Source organism: Coffea eugenioides, chromosome 1, assembly GCF_003713205.1.
Source record: "Coffea eugenioides isolate CCC68of chromosome 1, Ceug_1.0, whole genome shotgun sequence".
Taxonomy (NCBI): domain Eukaryota; kingdom Viridiplantae; phylum Streptophyta; class Magnoliopsida; order Gentianales; family Rubiaceae; genus Coffea; species Coffea eugenioides.
In genome coordinates, this window is record NC_040035.1 from 43853697 (window position 1) to 43870513 (window position 16817).

General features: G+C 36.3%; 1 protein-coding gene across 1 annotated transcript; it reads left to right on the forward strand.

The window, feature by feature from the left end:
- Positions 1 to 3549: 3549 nt before the first annotated feature.
- LOC113775630 (GATA transcription factor 11-like) lies at positions 3550 to 9267 on the forward strand. Its single transcript, XM_027320584.1, has 3 exons — positions 3550 to 3804; positions 4948 to 5232; positions 8161 to 9267. Exons 2-3 carry the CDS (start codon positions 4951 to 4953, stop codon positions 8923 to 8925), a joined length of 1047 nt encoding a protein of 348 aa, XP_027176385.1. The 5' UTR covers positions 3550 to 3804; positions 4948 to 4950; the 3' UTR covers positions 8926 to 9267.
- Positions 9268 to 16817: the final 7550 nt, after the last annotated feature.

Sequence of the window (16817 nt, forward strand, 5' to 3'; positions counted from 1 at the left end):
GTGTGGAAGAAAGGGTGGCCTTCAAGAATGGTTTATTACAAGTCGATGGACAAGATATAAAATTTGCCAAACAAGGAGGAGGAGCTAGATTGGATGGAAATTCATAATATTTGTGAAAACAATACTGACTCGATATTTGTGGGAGAGAATAATCAGCAAGCTTTCTTGATACTAATTACTCTCCTAATTCCGTATATTTCCATCACAAATTTGGAGATCGCTGCTCCGGAGTTTGAACAACTGTCTTTATACTGGTAGTTATATCATCGTGGTAAAGTCTAACTGCGATGCTCTTGCAGTATTTCACTTGGGATGGGAGCAATGTAAGGAGACTCCGCAATCTCGACCCATCTGGATATGGGAGAGTATACATTACCTGTAACTTGGATATATCCAACATTGCAAGCAGTGAACTTGTGATCCATGTCGTCTATCTTTAGTTGTCTTCTACACATCTCTTGCAAATACCACTATTGATCCTTGTCTCTCTGGATCACCTCTCATCCAAAAGCATGTAGAAGGAGTTGAGAAATAAAATGCACTTTATAAATCCATTTTTTATCTGTTCACATGATTTCGTGATTTAATAGGTTTAGGTTTGTTATAGGAGAATATCTTGCTTTACATCTATCTCCCGTATTAAGCATGTATGTGTTGTAGCTTGATTGGAACTCAGTTTTATGATGAAATGGTTGAAATTTATCTTTTGCTTGTCGAGAAATTACTTCTTTTTTGGTTGACACAGGGCATTTTGGCTTATGCCAGACTAATCCCTTGCGATCGTGCAGAACCTGCCCAAGATGTCCAGCATATTACCAAAGGGTCGATTTGATGACCTTGAGTAACTACCCGAATGTGATTACTGTACGAGCTGGCGGCTGGAGGCCAAGAATTTACTCCAAGTTGCTAGTATTTTGAATCCATTGTACACTGGTAGCAACATGCATAATTACAAGACTTAAGTTGCATAATTACAAGAAAAAAGATAGACAAACCAAAAAATGTACAAGGGCTAGGCGATAAAGACTCGAGAATGGTACTCTTTCGATTAAGTTGATATATCATGGTTGCTGCTGTTAATTATGCGAGATTAAAGCCATAGGAGTAATTTATTATCGTCCCAAAAACAGGAAAAAGAAACAAAAGAAATTGCTTATTGATAATATACGAATTTATTTTACACTTAGGCCAATCATGGCGTTTTGCTTTGACGCGCAGCACCATGACTGGATAGCGGCCCAAAGAAACCAAGACAAGCCCACAATTAGTGTAACCAGATTTGCTTGATCTTTTGGTCAGCATCAAAAGTAATTTTAATTGCTAACGTATCTCTATTAAAAGCTATTTTAAATCGAGACCTGATTTAACGAATCACAGGTCAAAATCCAACGAATTAGATTATTTAAGATTGTTGAAATAGCCTTGGTATTGTCTGATTTACTCTTGGTTAAGTTTAGTGCGTAGACAAATATGTTAGACGAGCATAGTATGTGTTGAGAATATTCAGTGAACTAATAAGAAACTAATCAAATAACTTATAAATTAGGGCGTTATGCAAACAAAGTTCTTGATTATATGCAGCGGAAGAGGGAGGTTTCTTCTTCTTTTACGTGCACCATTTTTAATGTTCTTACCATTTTAAGTAATGCAAATTCAAGCGTTTTGTCATAAAAAAAAAAAAAACTAAAAGTTATGTAACGATTTATTGGATCATAAGTCATCCTCAAGGTCACTATTCATGAAGTTTGACTTTGATTGAACTTTAAGAATCAAATACCGTGCTTCACTTTTTGTGCCCAATATTTACCAAGTTGGATTGGATTTAATGTCAGCGAGGGGTTTCGAATTCGATCTCTCACTTATACTAAAATGATTTTTTAAAAAAAAAGTTCAATTGGATCTATGTATGTATAATCATTGAACTAGAGTAAAATCGATTTGACCGGTTATATATCGATATGATGACTTCACCGATTCAATTAACAGTCTAAGTTTTAAAACATTGGGACAAACCACTACCACTATGACTCAGGGGGAGGGGGGGTGGAGAAAAAAGGAAAAAGAAAAATGCTGCAGTCCCACATGTTGTCTAAGACAAGGGGAGCTAAAGAGTAGTGCTGTTAATCGAGCCGAGTCAAGTCGAGTATTTGATTGTCGAGCTCGAACTTGCTCGATTAGGCAGACGAGTTTTGAAATGTGTTCGAACTCAGTTCGTCGAATGGGACATGTGACTTGAGCTCGACTCGTTTATCACAAACGAGCCGAGCTTGCACGAGCTCGAGCTCTCGAACTCGTGCAAATTGACCATAATAAAAATCTATAATTTTTAATTTTTATACTTTTGAATTTTGAAATGACATATATACCATTCCTTATCGAGGCTAATCGAGCTACTCGGATAACAAACGAGTCGAGTTTACTCGGCCTGTTAATTAAACGAGCATATCTCGAGCTTGAGCTCGACTCGTTTACCACAATTAACGAGTCGAGCTCAATCGAGCTTTCGAACTGCTCGTTTCATTTAACAGCTCTAATCAAGAGTTAGTCTAAATTTAATAAACCAATAGCACCTACTAGTTTTCATTTGGTCTCTTTTTAATATACAGGCTAGTAGTTCGATTGGATCAGAGGGTACCAAACAGATCTAGATTTGGTTCGTTAAATTAATAGCATAACACTACTATGACCTCTCTCTCTCTTTTGGAGTTAAAAAAATTTTGATTAGCCCTAAAGCATTGGTTATTTGCACTTCCATTGCTATGGTATTGACGAGGTGTACGGGGAAGAGGAACGCGGGGGTATATGCTCTGAATAATGGCATTGACGACTTTGAAAGTCAAGCATACGGCCTCGGAAAGAGGTGAAAAACAAATTCTCCTGTCAAGTTTAGCAATGTTATGTCAGTGTAGCAATTCACCTTTTAAAGCAAAAAAAAAAAAAAGATTAATGTTAAACATGTAAAAAAGCGACTATGACTATAAGCATCATCAATCAACAAGAAAGTTGAAAAATCTACACATTTAAGAGAAAAAGAAAGAAAAGACCATCAATGATTGAAATCTAAAAGTCATACCTTTCTCCTACCCACTTTTTTCCCATTCCCTCCAAAAACCCTTCAATTTTCCCACTACAAAATCCATTTATTCTTTTAAATTTAAGTTCAAAATCTTGAATTTCAATGCCTCAAATAATACCATATAATAATTAGAGACAGCCAAAAACCTTGAGGGGCCAAAAGAGAAAAAACATATTGCCATTGCCTTTGTCTTTGATCACAAGTCACAAGGACCATCACTCCCTTGGACCCCAACCCAGCTCATCAATCATCAGAAGATAACAATTATCACACCTCCCTTGTGGTCTCCACCCCACTACTTCCTCATCACTCTCCTCAGTCCTCAGTCCTCAGTCCTCAGGTCCTTTTTTTTTTTTTTTTTGTATTTCTACAACACAAAAATGAAAAACCCACATACTCTCCATTCCACCTCAACTCCCATGCACCCTCTTCCCTTAGCCTATAAATGCAAACCCCCAAATTTTGTTGCCCCTTTTTGGCTCCCAAAAACCTTATGACCGTTTCAACCCATTTTTCAAGCTACAAAAACTTAAAAACAAAAAGGTCCCCCCACTCCTCCTCTCTGACTACCTTCTCTTCTTACCCTATCCTTTTGTTTTGTTTTGTTTTTTTTTTTGGCAGCTGCCCACTTTTTTCATCCCTTCCCATTTCTCTCTATCTCACTCAAAAATCTCAGCACAAAGGTTCTGCAAACAATGGCTTAAAGGGGTTTTAGCGTTCTTGTCACGGTAAGTATAACCTTCCATTTCCATGCATGCATGACCTTTTGTCTGTCCCCATTTTAGATTCTTTTTCGCTCCAAATTTATGCACTGTTTTCCTGGGTTTTCTTGTGCTCTGGCCTTACCCCCGCGTTTGGCTGCTGTGGAAATGGGGGAAAATTATGGGTTTGAAAGTTAACATTTTTCAGCATTTCTCTTGATGGGTTTTCACTAAAATGACTTTCTACCTGTTGGGTATTTGAGAATGTTGAAAGATTAGAGGATTTTTTTTTTCCCTTTTTCCCCCCCTTTCAATTTTCTTGGCGGCCTCAAAGAGTAGTCGGTGGGCTTGTGTTGTTTGCGGTTGTTCACTAGGGCAACGTCTTGATTTGAGTGAATAATTCTGTGGGTGTGAGTCACTAAACGGCGTCGCTTTCTGGGCAAAAAGGTTAGCCCACTAATAAACACGTGGTTCTTTTATAAGTACCAGCATTAGTTTTTTTTTTCTTCTTCTTCTTTTTAATTTCCTCAATTAGTCCGCGTTATTACTATTTCTAACAAGATTTGATGAGTTGGAAATGTTGGAATTGAATCCGTGGAAATAGCGACCCTTTAAATTCCACGCCCTAAATATTTTCTCCAAAATTCTGTTAGCCTTAATTAAGAAAAAATCATAACTGCTCAAATTAGGAATTCATTAATCATCGGATATATAGGAAGATACTTTTGGATTCCTCGTAGACTCCTATGTTTGGTAAAAGTTTTAGCATGCATTAAGATTTTTTATAAAAGGGTAACTTCTTCTTCTTCTTTTTTTTTGTATTTTTTTTCAGCCTTATTAGCATAAAAAGTGTGACGCCGAACCTGCACAATACCACCTAGGCATTTCCTAGAAAGACAATGTTTGAGTACGTAATAAACGTTCATAGTAGATGACAATTACCATTTTGGCTTCCCAAATCTTTTCCCTTAATTTCTAAGAATTACTAAAATCAATAAAAGTTATTATTCGCAATTGGTGTATATATATCGAGAATATTACACGTAGAGAATCTTCCTTCTGCCGTCTTTGTCATTGTTATTGTCATCGCCCATAATAACCCTTTTCTTTGAAATTGGGATTTGGTTTTTCTTCTTTTGGTTGTTTAGTGGGATTTTTTTTGTATTTCAGAATATGAGTATGGTTGAGCCTGGTTACTGGGATGGGTTTGTCAAGGGCGTTCCTGGTGGAGAAGATGACTTTGCAAATTTACTCGGGATTTTGGATTTCCCCATGGAAAGTTTGGAAGGAGATGATGAGCTTGCTGGAGATTGGGATGCTAGCAAGTCACAATCTCTCGGTCCAATTCCTTCGGAGGCTTTCATGGGTTTGCCACCTGTTCCTCAAGGCAGTGCTGGCAATAGAAGTTTAGAGAATCCGCCGAAACCAAATGCCGTGCCGAAATTGAATGCCTCTGTGAGTTTTCAATTCTCTGGCCCTCTGTTTTCGGTTAATTGTTATTATAAAAGTTTGTATTGACTGTAGTTTATGTGAGTGAAGATGTTACCATTAGCTGACTTCTAAAACTGCTTGTTTATGTTTCTGATTATTTCAATTGACATAAAGTAATTTTTTATGCATGTATCTGTTTTTTATGAGAAATAAAAATTTTCACTTAGAGACAGATAAAATATGAAATATCAAAGCATTGAAAGGGAGTGGTGTGACCAGTCTTCCCACTGAAAACTTGCGAAACCAGAATAGGCAGTGTATGCAATCTCGGCAGACCTAGTGGTGTTTCAGAACACAAAAGGTTTGCCTGTTGCTGATAGGTTTATGATGCTTTTCTTCTTTATCTTTCATGTGTTGTATGATTCAATGAAAATTTTTTTGGCAAATTGTACCGTAAGCCTCTTAATGGGTCTGTTTTGAAATCAAGTATTTGATTAATTCTTGGGCACACCTTATGTTGATTTGGACTTAAAAGGGGTGCAACTTGCTAAGGTGTCTGTTGTGTTTGTCTTTTAGGTTTTCCATGTATACTTCATAGTTGCTAGACTTTCAACGGCAAATACAGGGTAGGCATCTGAATGGTTCCTTGTGAAAGCAAGAAATCAACAAAATCTTGTCCGCTGTTGTCTGATGTGACAATCGTTGAATACTTTTTAGCAGCCAAAAAATGGCAAAGGAAAATCCAATGAAAGTGGATCCTTGTCATGTAGATTCAATTTTTCCTATTTCAAGGGTTGGGGCTTTAAGCTCTTTGGAAGATGCGTGCAAGGCAGCTTATGTACAGTTTGGGATCCGAGCCCCAATTGAGTGCTCATAAAGGTTTCCATTTGTCAATTCCAGCAAGTGCTTAATACAGGAAAATTGTCTAGAATATCTACTTGTCTGTTTTGAGGCTGCACGTTTTAATCAAAAAATAAGCTTGCTGATTTACATTAGCTTCTTGGAATTTGCCTTTTTTGCCTAGGAAGCGAGAATAATCTTAGATGTCCATGTTAGACATGTATTGACTCTCAATTGCAGCATACTTTAAGGTTGTTTGTTCTTAAGACATGAAAGCCCAAATTTTGAAAATATATAATACACTTGTAGAACATAAATAATCCAATTGGTGCTACTTATACTGGATATTCAAGTTTGCTAATTGTGAAATTATCTCAAAATTCTAGGGACAACTGCTTTTGCTTCCCTTAAGGAAAGGATTACTAAGGGCTTGTGAAGTAAAATTATTCATTTTCCTAGGCAGAACACTCTCAAAAGCAACAGTCCGTCTACATTTTCAATTTCTTCTGCAGCAGTGACTACTCTGTTTCCATTTTGGTGGATTTGGTGATGCTGTTAGAGCACTAGAATTAGCAAAATGTGACGGATATCTCTCGAGTGTGAGTTAGAGAATCTTTTATTATTTTCTTTTTGGGTTCTTTTAAGATGTCATTATTCTTTCCGTGTCTTTGGTGAGGTTTCTGCAGTCATTGCGATTTTGTCTCGAGTATTTGAACATCACAATCTCTCAAGTACCTTGTTTGTGCTTGACATTACCCAGGTAGTCAGCCCTTATGTAGTGTATTGATGCAATTCTTTAAAGGAGAACCGGGGAAAAAACTATGGAGAAGAGCAATTACTTGAATAAGAATATAAAAAAGAGCATTTATGAAAAGCAAATTGGAAAATGGTGCAGGTATGGGGTTAGACCATGATAAAATTGTCTAGAAGAATTCCAGGAAGTCATGTCTCTGAATAAATTCTTGCACCTTAACCATTTGCTAGATTCTTTTTGAAGCAAATTATTGACTTTACATTCTTATACGTGCTGATAAGTTATTAATCAAATCATGAGAATCTATAGTAGCAAATCCTATGTAGAAATGCCAACATCTTGATATAAATAGAATATAGTGTATCTTGTGAAGCTTCCAATTTTGCATTAAAACTTTAATGTTCTCAAGTTTCGCATTCCTGCCAAGTGTATACTTCACTGTCAGGATCTGTCTTTGGAAGCCAAGTCTAAACAATTATATCACGCTATACTTATCCTGCCTGGGTTTTCTTAATATACGTTTTTTCCTTTTCTTTTCCTTGTTACGGAAGTTACTGGGGATATTAGACCTTGTTGAATGAATTTTATTTGGTAGGTCAAATTTGGTATCTGCCTTTCGAGCATGGTAAAAAAAGGTCATCTTGCTTAATCAGAAGAGTATTCTGGTTTTTTTTTTTCTTTCCTTTTCCTGCTTCCTCCTTAAACTTGGATCACATTCAGAATTCTGACTCTGTGCATACTGCAGATGTAATCTGCATGCTTCCCTAATTTCTTTAGTTTTACATGAATGAAATATTAGCTTACTAAATATGTATAGTGGAGAGATGTGAAGCACAAAGTTTGGTGGCATTTGGGGCTGCAACTATTGCTTTGCAGCTGCCATTAGACGGGATAGGTTTAGCTATGTTCTTTAGTTGTGTGGATTATTTTCTATATCTAATGACATCATCTTGGAATTAAAGATTTTTCATTTTGAGTGTTTTTTGGTTGAATGTGCTTATTTATTATCAAATTTGAAAATGGTCGTGGAATTAGCTGGTATGAACTGTCAAGTTTTTGGTCATAATATCCGACAGCTCCCATAATTCTTGTCACTTGTTGTATCCCTTGCTTCCTCTTCCTAACCCCCACAAAGAAAAGGAAAACAAACACAGAAGGCATCTTAGAAGCAGTTCTTAGTGGTTATTAATCAAATCTGCATTGTGCATATCTGTATGAATTCTTGATTCTGAATGATGAATATTCTGTTTATGTGGAGTGTTGGTTGGTCCTTTCATCTTTCTTGTTTTCCCCTCTTTGGGTATTAGTAGTTCTCTGATATATATATATTTTTAATGCTTGTCTTGGCCAAACTTAAGGGTGGTCAAACTGCCAACCAAAAGCAAATCCCAGACTATGTTAAAGAATCTTCCAGCACTAATACTTCCCGTCAGATTACATCTTCCGAGGGCCAGGAGTCTGGTTCATTCCAGACACACAGCCCTGTTTCTGTGCTTGAGAGCGGAGGCTCTTGTTCAGGTGGGAAAAGTTTACCCATCAAGTCCGACATCGTTATCCCAGTACGAACCCGATCCAAGCGGGCTAGACCATCTGCTATTAATCCATGGTTTGTGATGGCTCCCATATCTTGTGCTGCTTCAGCATCTAAGAGGACTTCAAGCCACAGGAAAAACAAAGAGAAGAAGAAGAAACTTTCGCAGCTGTCACTTGCCTCGAACGAAGCAGACGACTCCTTTCAACAGGCAAAGGAAGAATCATTTCATCTGTCGTCGGACGTTAGCGAGAAAAATGAAACTTCCTTGCAGCGCTCTGTTGCAGCTAAAAAATGCACCCACTGCGAAGTTACAAAGACGCCACAATGGAGGGAGGGACCAATGGGTCCTAAGACATTATGCAACGCATGCGGGGTTCGTTACAGATCTGGACGTCTATTTCCGGAGTATCGTCCAGCAGCAAGTCCTACTTTCATGCCAACTTTACATTCCAATTCTCACAGGAAAGTCGTAGAGATGAGAAAGAAAGCTATGCAGGAAACAGCTATGAGCAGCCATGATGATGCTCCCATGTCACCTGCCCCAGAATTTGTCCCCATGAGTAGCTATCTGTTCGATTTTATTTATTGAAGAGGTGGCAATACTTGTTAAAGAGGGTTAGGAGTTGCTAAATCGTTTGTCTGCCGTGGTGTCTTTTATTTAAATTTATTTTTATTTCATTTTTGCCTTCTCTTTCAGGGGATGTGTTCTGCCTGGTGGAGCATGGTTAAAAGATTCGCATGTACAAAAAGTGAGTGTAGAACTCTAGGTTAGCGTTATGGTTGGGGAAACTGAAAGGGGCGCAGAGTATAATCAGAGAGTTATTAGGGTAGGAGTAGCTGGAATGCAGAGTAGTAGGAGGGGTTTCAGTTTGTGTAATATTCAACTTCAGATATATTTAGATCCTCTAGGTATTGAATTTTGTTATTTTCATTCTCTGTTGTCTCTCCCCATGGAGGATCTGTTTCCTCTTGTCCATCCATCCCCCCCAACCCAACCCATCCCAACAAAAGATTAAAAAAAAAAAAAAAAAAAAAGGTCTAGGTGAATGCTGGACATTGCCAATAACAGCAGCTAGGAGGACTCTGCTAAAATTCGATTCTCAATTATTCAACATTGAGCATGTAGCAGGGTTAGGATGAAAGTAACTAGCTCGATTTTGTCATTATTTCTATTGTAACATGTTGCTTATTTATTCCCGTTAAAATTAATAATTATCGCTAATCAGACAAAAGGATATTCATCTTTCAATTAAAGACAATAATATTATATAAGACTTATTAGTCCTCGTACAAATATACATACACCTTTGTCTTTGTGGTGGGTTATCTACTGACCTTGTCTCCCCTACTATATTCCTGGCTCAATTAGAATTAAATAACGTGCTCCACAAAAATTTAAAAAAAAAAAAAACACACAGTAGAGGATTCTCCTCTACAAATAAGTTGCGAGTACTAGGAGTCCAGGACACCGATTCGCATCTTGTAGTTGCAGGCTTGGGGCTCTCAAGCTCAAGAATAACGCTTTGGACCCTAATCTGCCGCCCTCGAACTTCTCAGCGGCCCTGTTTCGGTGGACCGAAACCAGTCTAAATACAAAATACTACTACTACTTTTGGTTATGAATGTAGAAATACACTACAAGGGGCATTTTGATTTGATGGTTAAAGTCGATATCCAAAACTTAAAAAGGTCGTGGACTGAAATCCCAATTCTCCCTCCTTGTTTCTTAAATTTCATCCCTCTCCTCTCGAGAGTGTAGGCAGACTTACATGTTCGATGCGGACAATATAGTGCTAAGGATGACCTATTCACTTTCAAATCCCACTACCGATGATGATGTGAGGGTTGTGTTGGATAACTCAATTCAGGGGCGAGCCCTGATCCATGGTGGTAATCAAACTCAAATTCACTCAAACTTTTTTTTATCCAAAAAAAAAAAAAGCACACTTGTTCTGTTACATTACTACATCTTCTCAATTACCTCTATATTTGTCTATTCAATAACACTAAAAATTATTATTATTTTTTTTTTAAAAAAAAGAAGATAATGTTTACCCATACAAATTAAACATTCATGTGACAAGTTCAATAGGAAATGCAACTAAAGTACAAGTGGTTAACATACCTATGTTAACGTCAAATTTAGTTTCATGGTTAGCAAACGCAAGCTGGAGGATCCCCACCCAAAAAAGCAAATAAATAAATCACATGGGATCCGAGACACCACGAACGCAGACTTGCGTAGTTGACTCAGCTGGAACAACAACATGCCCCAACAATTGCACAAAGCAGATGAAGCATATGGTAATGCTTTGCTACTACTAGTAAGTAAATGGCAAAAGCAAGAAAAGGAGAGCGGCCACTTGGGCTCCCCAACTTGGATCGGAACCAAAGCAATAGCAGTTGCAGCCGCCGCCTCCGTCGCTGTGTCCACCGCACGAAACAAGCACGCACACACCCACGTTTATATCATTGAATGCCAATAATGTTGTTTGGTCCCGGCCGGGGTCCTTATTTTGCTTGCTTGTTTGTTTCTTTGTTCATGTGATCTTTTATTAGCGTACTTTGTGAACCCTCATTTCACTATTCTTGAGGTTCACCGACTTCTTTGTGTTTTTTTCTTCTTAGAAAAGTCATTGAACAATAATATTCTTCAATTAGAAAATTTTGGGTGAAATGCAGTCCACTTTCTCTAGTGTGTGTGTGTGTGTGTGTTTTTTTTTTTTTTTAAACTACAAATTTAGGTTGTATTTCGGTTAAAAATACCAAGTTTAGAGCATTTATGTCCATTGAGACAGATATGTCCGTATTCTTAATGAAAATTGTAAACTTGCCGGAAGCTATACTAAGAGAAAGATTACATATATCTATTACTACGACATGATAATTGGCAAACTTTTTGAGTGCTTAGTTAGTAGAAAACTACTACGTTAACATTAAGTTTGTTCCTAAAGCCAACAACCTCGTGTTGAATTAAACAAGAAACCAAAACTTTTGTACTCCATCTCACTTGACTTGGAAACTTAATGTTGGTTTGGTCTAATCTCCCTCTTTTGGTTCATTTTATTTAATTAATATATAATCACATCACTAGGATGTAAAGTGTTGTCTACGAAGATGCCTATAATTTCTTCTGCGGGTATTGCATGTCTTAGTCACTATTTAGGTAGGAATTATTTGGCTGCACAATTGCATCCTTTTTCTACTATAATCCTGCGTTTTATTGATAATCAGTACACGTTTCCACATCTTTATGCATCAAGCTACTTCATGCGCGGGTGGTTATTGAAAACTTTCAACCATACCTTTGGCATGTACAAGTGGAAACCCGAGCTCGAGTTGAGTTCTTTAGTTATGAGTCTCTATATTTTTCTATCCCACAACAAAAAAAAAGAAAAATAATAAGAAAAGGCTATACATTTAACCACTATTGGGGTTGGTTTAGTAATTAGGAGAGGGTTTTTAAAATTCTTTCTACTATCAAGTTCGGGATTCGAATCCCGTGCCTGACAGTTTGGGTCGAAGGGACGAGGCCTGTCAATGACTTGGGTATGACGCGGAATTGAACATTTTGAACCCAATCTAGTATACATGTTTTGGATTCGACCCATATACTTGACGGGTCTTACATTTGATCTTTCGGATCCGAACCCAACGAATCCCAAGTACGAGTTGGGTCAAATACATGTTGCATTTTATAATATATATTAATTATTAATTTATTGTATAATAAGTATTATTGTATTGTTGTATAATAATAAGTAGATATTATTATTATATTAAGTATTATTGTATTAATAATTATTTATATTTTATAATTATTAATTTATTTAAACGGGTCCGAGTTCGGGTTAGGTAAACGAAATTGTATTTGTACCTATACTTAGAAAAAATTAGTGAATCAGAATTGAATTTAGACCCGGACCATTGACAGGCCTAGAAGGAAGGGAAATGAGGAGGGATGGGAGGACATAAAAACGGCTATACACTTTTCTCCCTCTGCATAAGTTTTCGTTTAATTTCACTTTATATGCGAATTATCAAGCTTTCCCTTAAGCCTACAAATTCCATTACCACTACTGCGTTATATATAGTAGTGTTTGCATTAATTGATCCATGTTATCTCATCAGTTATTTGTAATCATGGGGAGGCCTGCTTGGTTATAAAAAAAAAAAAAAACCAAAATATTTATTGGCAAACAGATATTCACCGGACACTCATAAAAGTTTCGCAAGAGCTTCCCGATGTAATACTAATATTCAAGGATAGGCGTGGAGCACATTAAAGAAGATTGTCGCGTATCTAGAAATAGAGTGGCCAACAAGATGCCACACCACGCTAGGTGTTTTCTCCATTGGGTGGTCATGTACTGACTGATTAATCTAAATGGTTGTGTTCTCCAAATTGGAAGTCGCTGTCTAATTAATCCATGTCTTTGAAGCATTTGTAACTTCTCGTTACATGTCAACAAAAGACTTCGAACGAAATGCTTAATTATAGCACATGATCGAGCTGTCAACGTATCATAGACCACAAGGAGTTATGCTTTCATGATTTCAGGGATTACATCTTTCCAGTTCACATTTCAAGCTTAAAAGCTAACCTTCTTTGGCCAAAAAAGAAATACACACACACACTGAAAATTTGTACCATGAGTATGCCTTGTATGTTTTCGTTTCTGCACATAAAATAAATTTAAAATTTAGCAAGCAATATTCATCAATGTCGGCACCTAAAATTCTTTAATACATCCGAGCCTTGTATGCCTTCTTTTCCAAATTGGTAAGGGCAAACAAAAAAGAAAAGAAAAGAAAAAGAATGCACCCTGTCACGTATTAAGTGTATGAGAATTTAAACTGATGTTATTTTAGGAGAAGGGCGGAGTTGGGAGTTAAAAAGAAAGAAATTGTGAGTGAGAGGTCTTGGTTTCAAAATCTCCCACTTATAAAAAAAAAATTTTTGAAATTATTTTGAAGTGATATACGAAGTCATAAAACTATTTCATTATCTCATGAAGTTCAATAAGTTTATTATACTGTACTATCTTTTCTCTTTTTTTCGTTTTATCATCAACAAAGAATACAAAAGTCAAAGTAGAACTTACGAGTTGGATGATGAGAGTCAAACTAAAATATAGTAACATAATTAAATGGATAAAGGTGCTAATGAACGTTTGGATCATAGTTATAAAACTAAGCCCGAACCTTGATCTGAAAAGATGATCGATTCAACGGATTACCGATTCAGCCGCGAGTTAGCCAGTTCAACGAGCAATTTTTTTCTATTTTGAACGGTTGAACTGCTGTATTATCAACTGATCAACAGATTTATTACTTATCTAATCAAAATAAAAAATCAGCTTGACTAAATAATTGATTCATCGGTTTGAACGGTTGGACCACCAAATCGGGTTGGATTTTACAACTATGGTTTAGTTGACAACTACTCCTAGATATGACGGGAAGGGGAAACAAAAAAAAAAAAAAAAGGAAATCAAGAAATGAAAGTACAAGTACAGCTAGGATTTAGTGAGAATTCATGCAAAAGAGAAAAAAAATTCACTAAAAAGGAAAATAAAAGGAGGGATGATTAAAATGCAAAGACGGGAAATGTATCCCCTAATCAAATGAAAACGGTTAAAGTGGTCTGGGGTCTTAAAAGAACGTTGGGTGTCGCATGAGTGTCGGATGGGCTGCCCCAATTTGCATGTCAGATTGAATTGATTGTCAGTGTCCTCGTTTGTGGTCCATCAATGATCAACTGAAAGAAGAGAAGCCCCTTCCTTCCTTATCAGACTTCGTCGTAGTGTCATCGGTCAAATCTCAAAAAATTACCCACCCCCAGTTACCCCAGTTCTGTTAATTGAATCGGCCGTATCAGACTCGCTGCATCATATTCCTGTGCCTGCCTAGTTTGGGTAAATGGTCTGAGCCAGTTTCTTTTCCTCTGACTCAAGTTTACTTTTCTTAACATACACAGTGTCGTGTTACATTACACCAGCTCTACTCGGCAAAAAAATTTGCAGGCAGGATTTGTACTAGTTTGTTTTCTCAACTCGAGTTCCTTTTTTTTTTTTTATCTTTATGCATCTGAGTTGGTGTTTGGATTATAGTTTTCTAGCAAAAAGAATTTTACGTTTTTCACGAGCATAAATCTCAATTACTTTTTAACTTATATATATATATATCAAAATATTACAGTATATATTATTTTTTTTATAAAAACTCCAAAGAATAATGATACATTCTTTATGCATATAGGCAAGTTTTTGGATATAAGTTGAAAAGTATTCAATTATTATAGCATATTTTATGATATGATATAATTGATATATGTTAGATAAAAAAAATGACCAAATAACGTGATAACGTGTACAGCTATAATAAAAAAATAGGTAAACCGTTCTCTATCCAGACAGGCCTAATATATTAACTCTTTATTTTTTTACAATGAGAATTTGATGATGCATCGCTCCTTGCTTATTAACCAATTTTTGGTTTTCCCAATCAACATTTAATATAAGAGGTTTTAGCTAGTATCATTTTACTTATATTTGTAATTTAGAATGTATAAATTCTACCTTAAAAACACACAATAAAGAGAAATATAGGCTTTGTTTGGATAGACAGTATTATTTTAAATAATTATTTAGAATAATTACTGTAACACTTTATGTGATTTGATGTATGTGAGATAAAAATATAGTTGGGAATATAAAAAAAGTGAATCGAAAAATGCGTTTACGATGCAAGCGAAAAATTATTTTGAAAAAATTTGCTATCCAAAAAATATATATAACTTTCCATGAATTTCTTAAGGTTCCATAGAACAAAACAAAACGTATACTAGCAAAACTCTCCGAGAATTTGGTAGTTGCTTCACGTATTCGTATTCTGGTGCAAGTTTTACACTACTAAAATACAGTCAAAGGCAATTATGAGATGAGTTGTCTTGAAGAATTAAACGTATGCGTTTGGCTCAGATACGTGGAAAAACCAAATGCTTTAGAGGATCCCGAGTCGACTCAGACGAGTGAATGACGCAAGGATGCCGAGTACAACACTCAATTAGAAGGGAAGAAGGAAGGAAGGAAGGAAGGACGGACGGACAAGACGACAGAGATTTTCAGAAGACCATTAAAGGGGACCAAATGGTCTCAGCGTAAAGTCTTTATCATCAGCATCACCAACAGTGCTCCTATCAGCGACCTTGCCCAATCATCCTACGACGCGTGTAACCTAAACTGTTGTCGCATCCCTCTATGAAAAAGTCGTGGTCGGAGTTGAGCGCGCTTTCTCCTTGTCCTTAGCTGTCCCAACTCCGAACACCAGAGGGCAGGTTAAAATAAGAGCAAGGAATGGGCCGTGATTGGCTTGGCTTGGCTAATGGATGGTGGCGAGTGACCGTGATGAATAATGGACCTCCGAAATAGACAATTTCCTTTTGGCTGTGGTGAAAAGGGTACAGAAGTAGTTGGTGTCAGTTTTTGCTGTCACTTTACCCTGCTGGCTTTTTGAGTTGCAGAAAGAAGAAGATGAAGAAGAAGAAAAAGATGGCTCTTGGCTTTGGTCCGATTAATTATCCACGTACCAACATAAGTTGGCGCCTTTGATTTTTCTTTTTTGCCTCTTTGAAAATAATTACAGATAAGAATTTTGAGTTTCAAATAAAATAATATTATCTCAATAGTAAATAAAAAATATAAGATTCTGTTTGGATCTTGAGATTTTGGGAAAAAATTTTCAAAATATCCCTTCGATACATTTTTTATTAATCATATTTCTATCTTACATACATTATAAGTACCTTTTTTAGTTTTTTAGTTTATATATATATATATATATCACATCGCTATAATATATTTCTAATAGTTACAATTCTGCACGCAAATAAGTGGGTTGCAAATAGAATTGGCAACCATCAAATGAGCCAACAACTATTTAGTCTCTTGATCATAGCCAAGACTATAAGTTTGGATTATGGTTGAGAGGTTGAGTGTTCAAACCTTATCTCCCATCAAATAGAGTAAGTTATACAAATATTTTTTTTGCTGGAAAAAAAAACCTACCGTCAAATGAAAAGAACTATTCTGGAGTTGTTATGGCTTCAAATGTTCAACCAAATTAATCTACCAAAAAAGTGATTCTTATTTCTTCTCAAAAGTATCTTGAAATTAGAGGGGTCATGATTTTTTTTTTAGGGTATCATGATGATTGTTTACACGAGCTTAAACCAAAAAAGATACAAAAGTCAATATACTCTAATTAATCCGTCTATTGCTATGTAGATCTGTGTCTATATATATATACACACACACATAGATATATATATATATATGTGTGTGTGTGTGATAATTAAGGAGTGATTCAAATGTTTTAACGAGAGCCTATTAGGTATTATTGAAAAAATTGTATCTACAACCACATCTCACTCGAAATTAAATCTTTCTAACTAACAACTCAGATATTACACAGCATATA

Excerpts from the sequence above, each read along its gene's own strand:
- LOC113775630 (XM_027320584.1), top strand. The coding sequence starts at position 4,951 with ATGAGTATGGTTGAGCCTGGTTACTGGGATGGGTTTGTCAAGGGCGTT. Across the intron at positions 5,233-8,160 it reads TGCCGAAATTGAATGCCTCT|GGTGGTCAAACTGCCAACCA; the intron begins GTGAGTTTTCAA and ends GCCAAACTTAAG.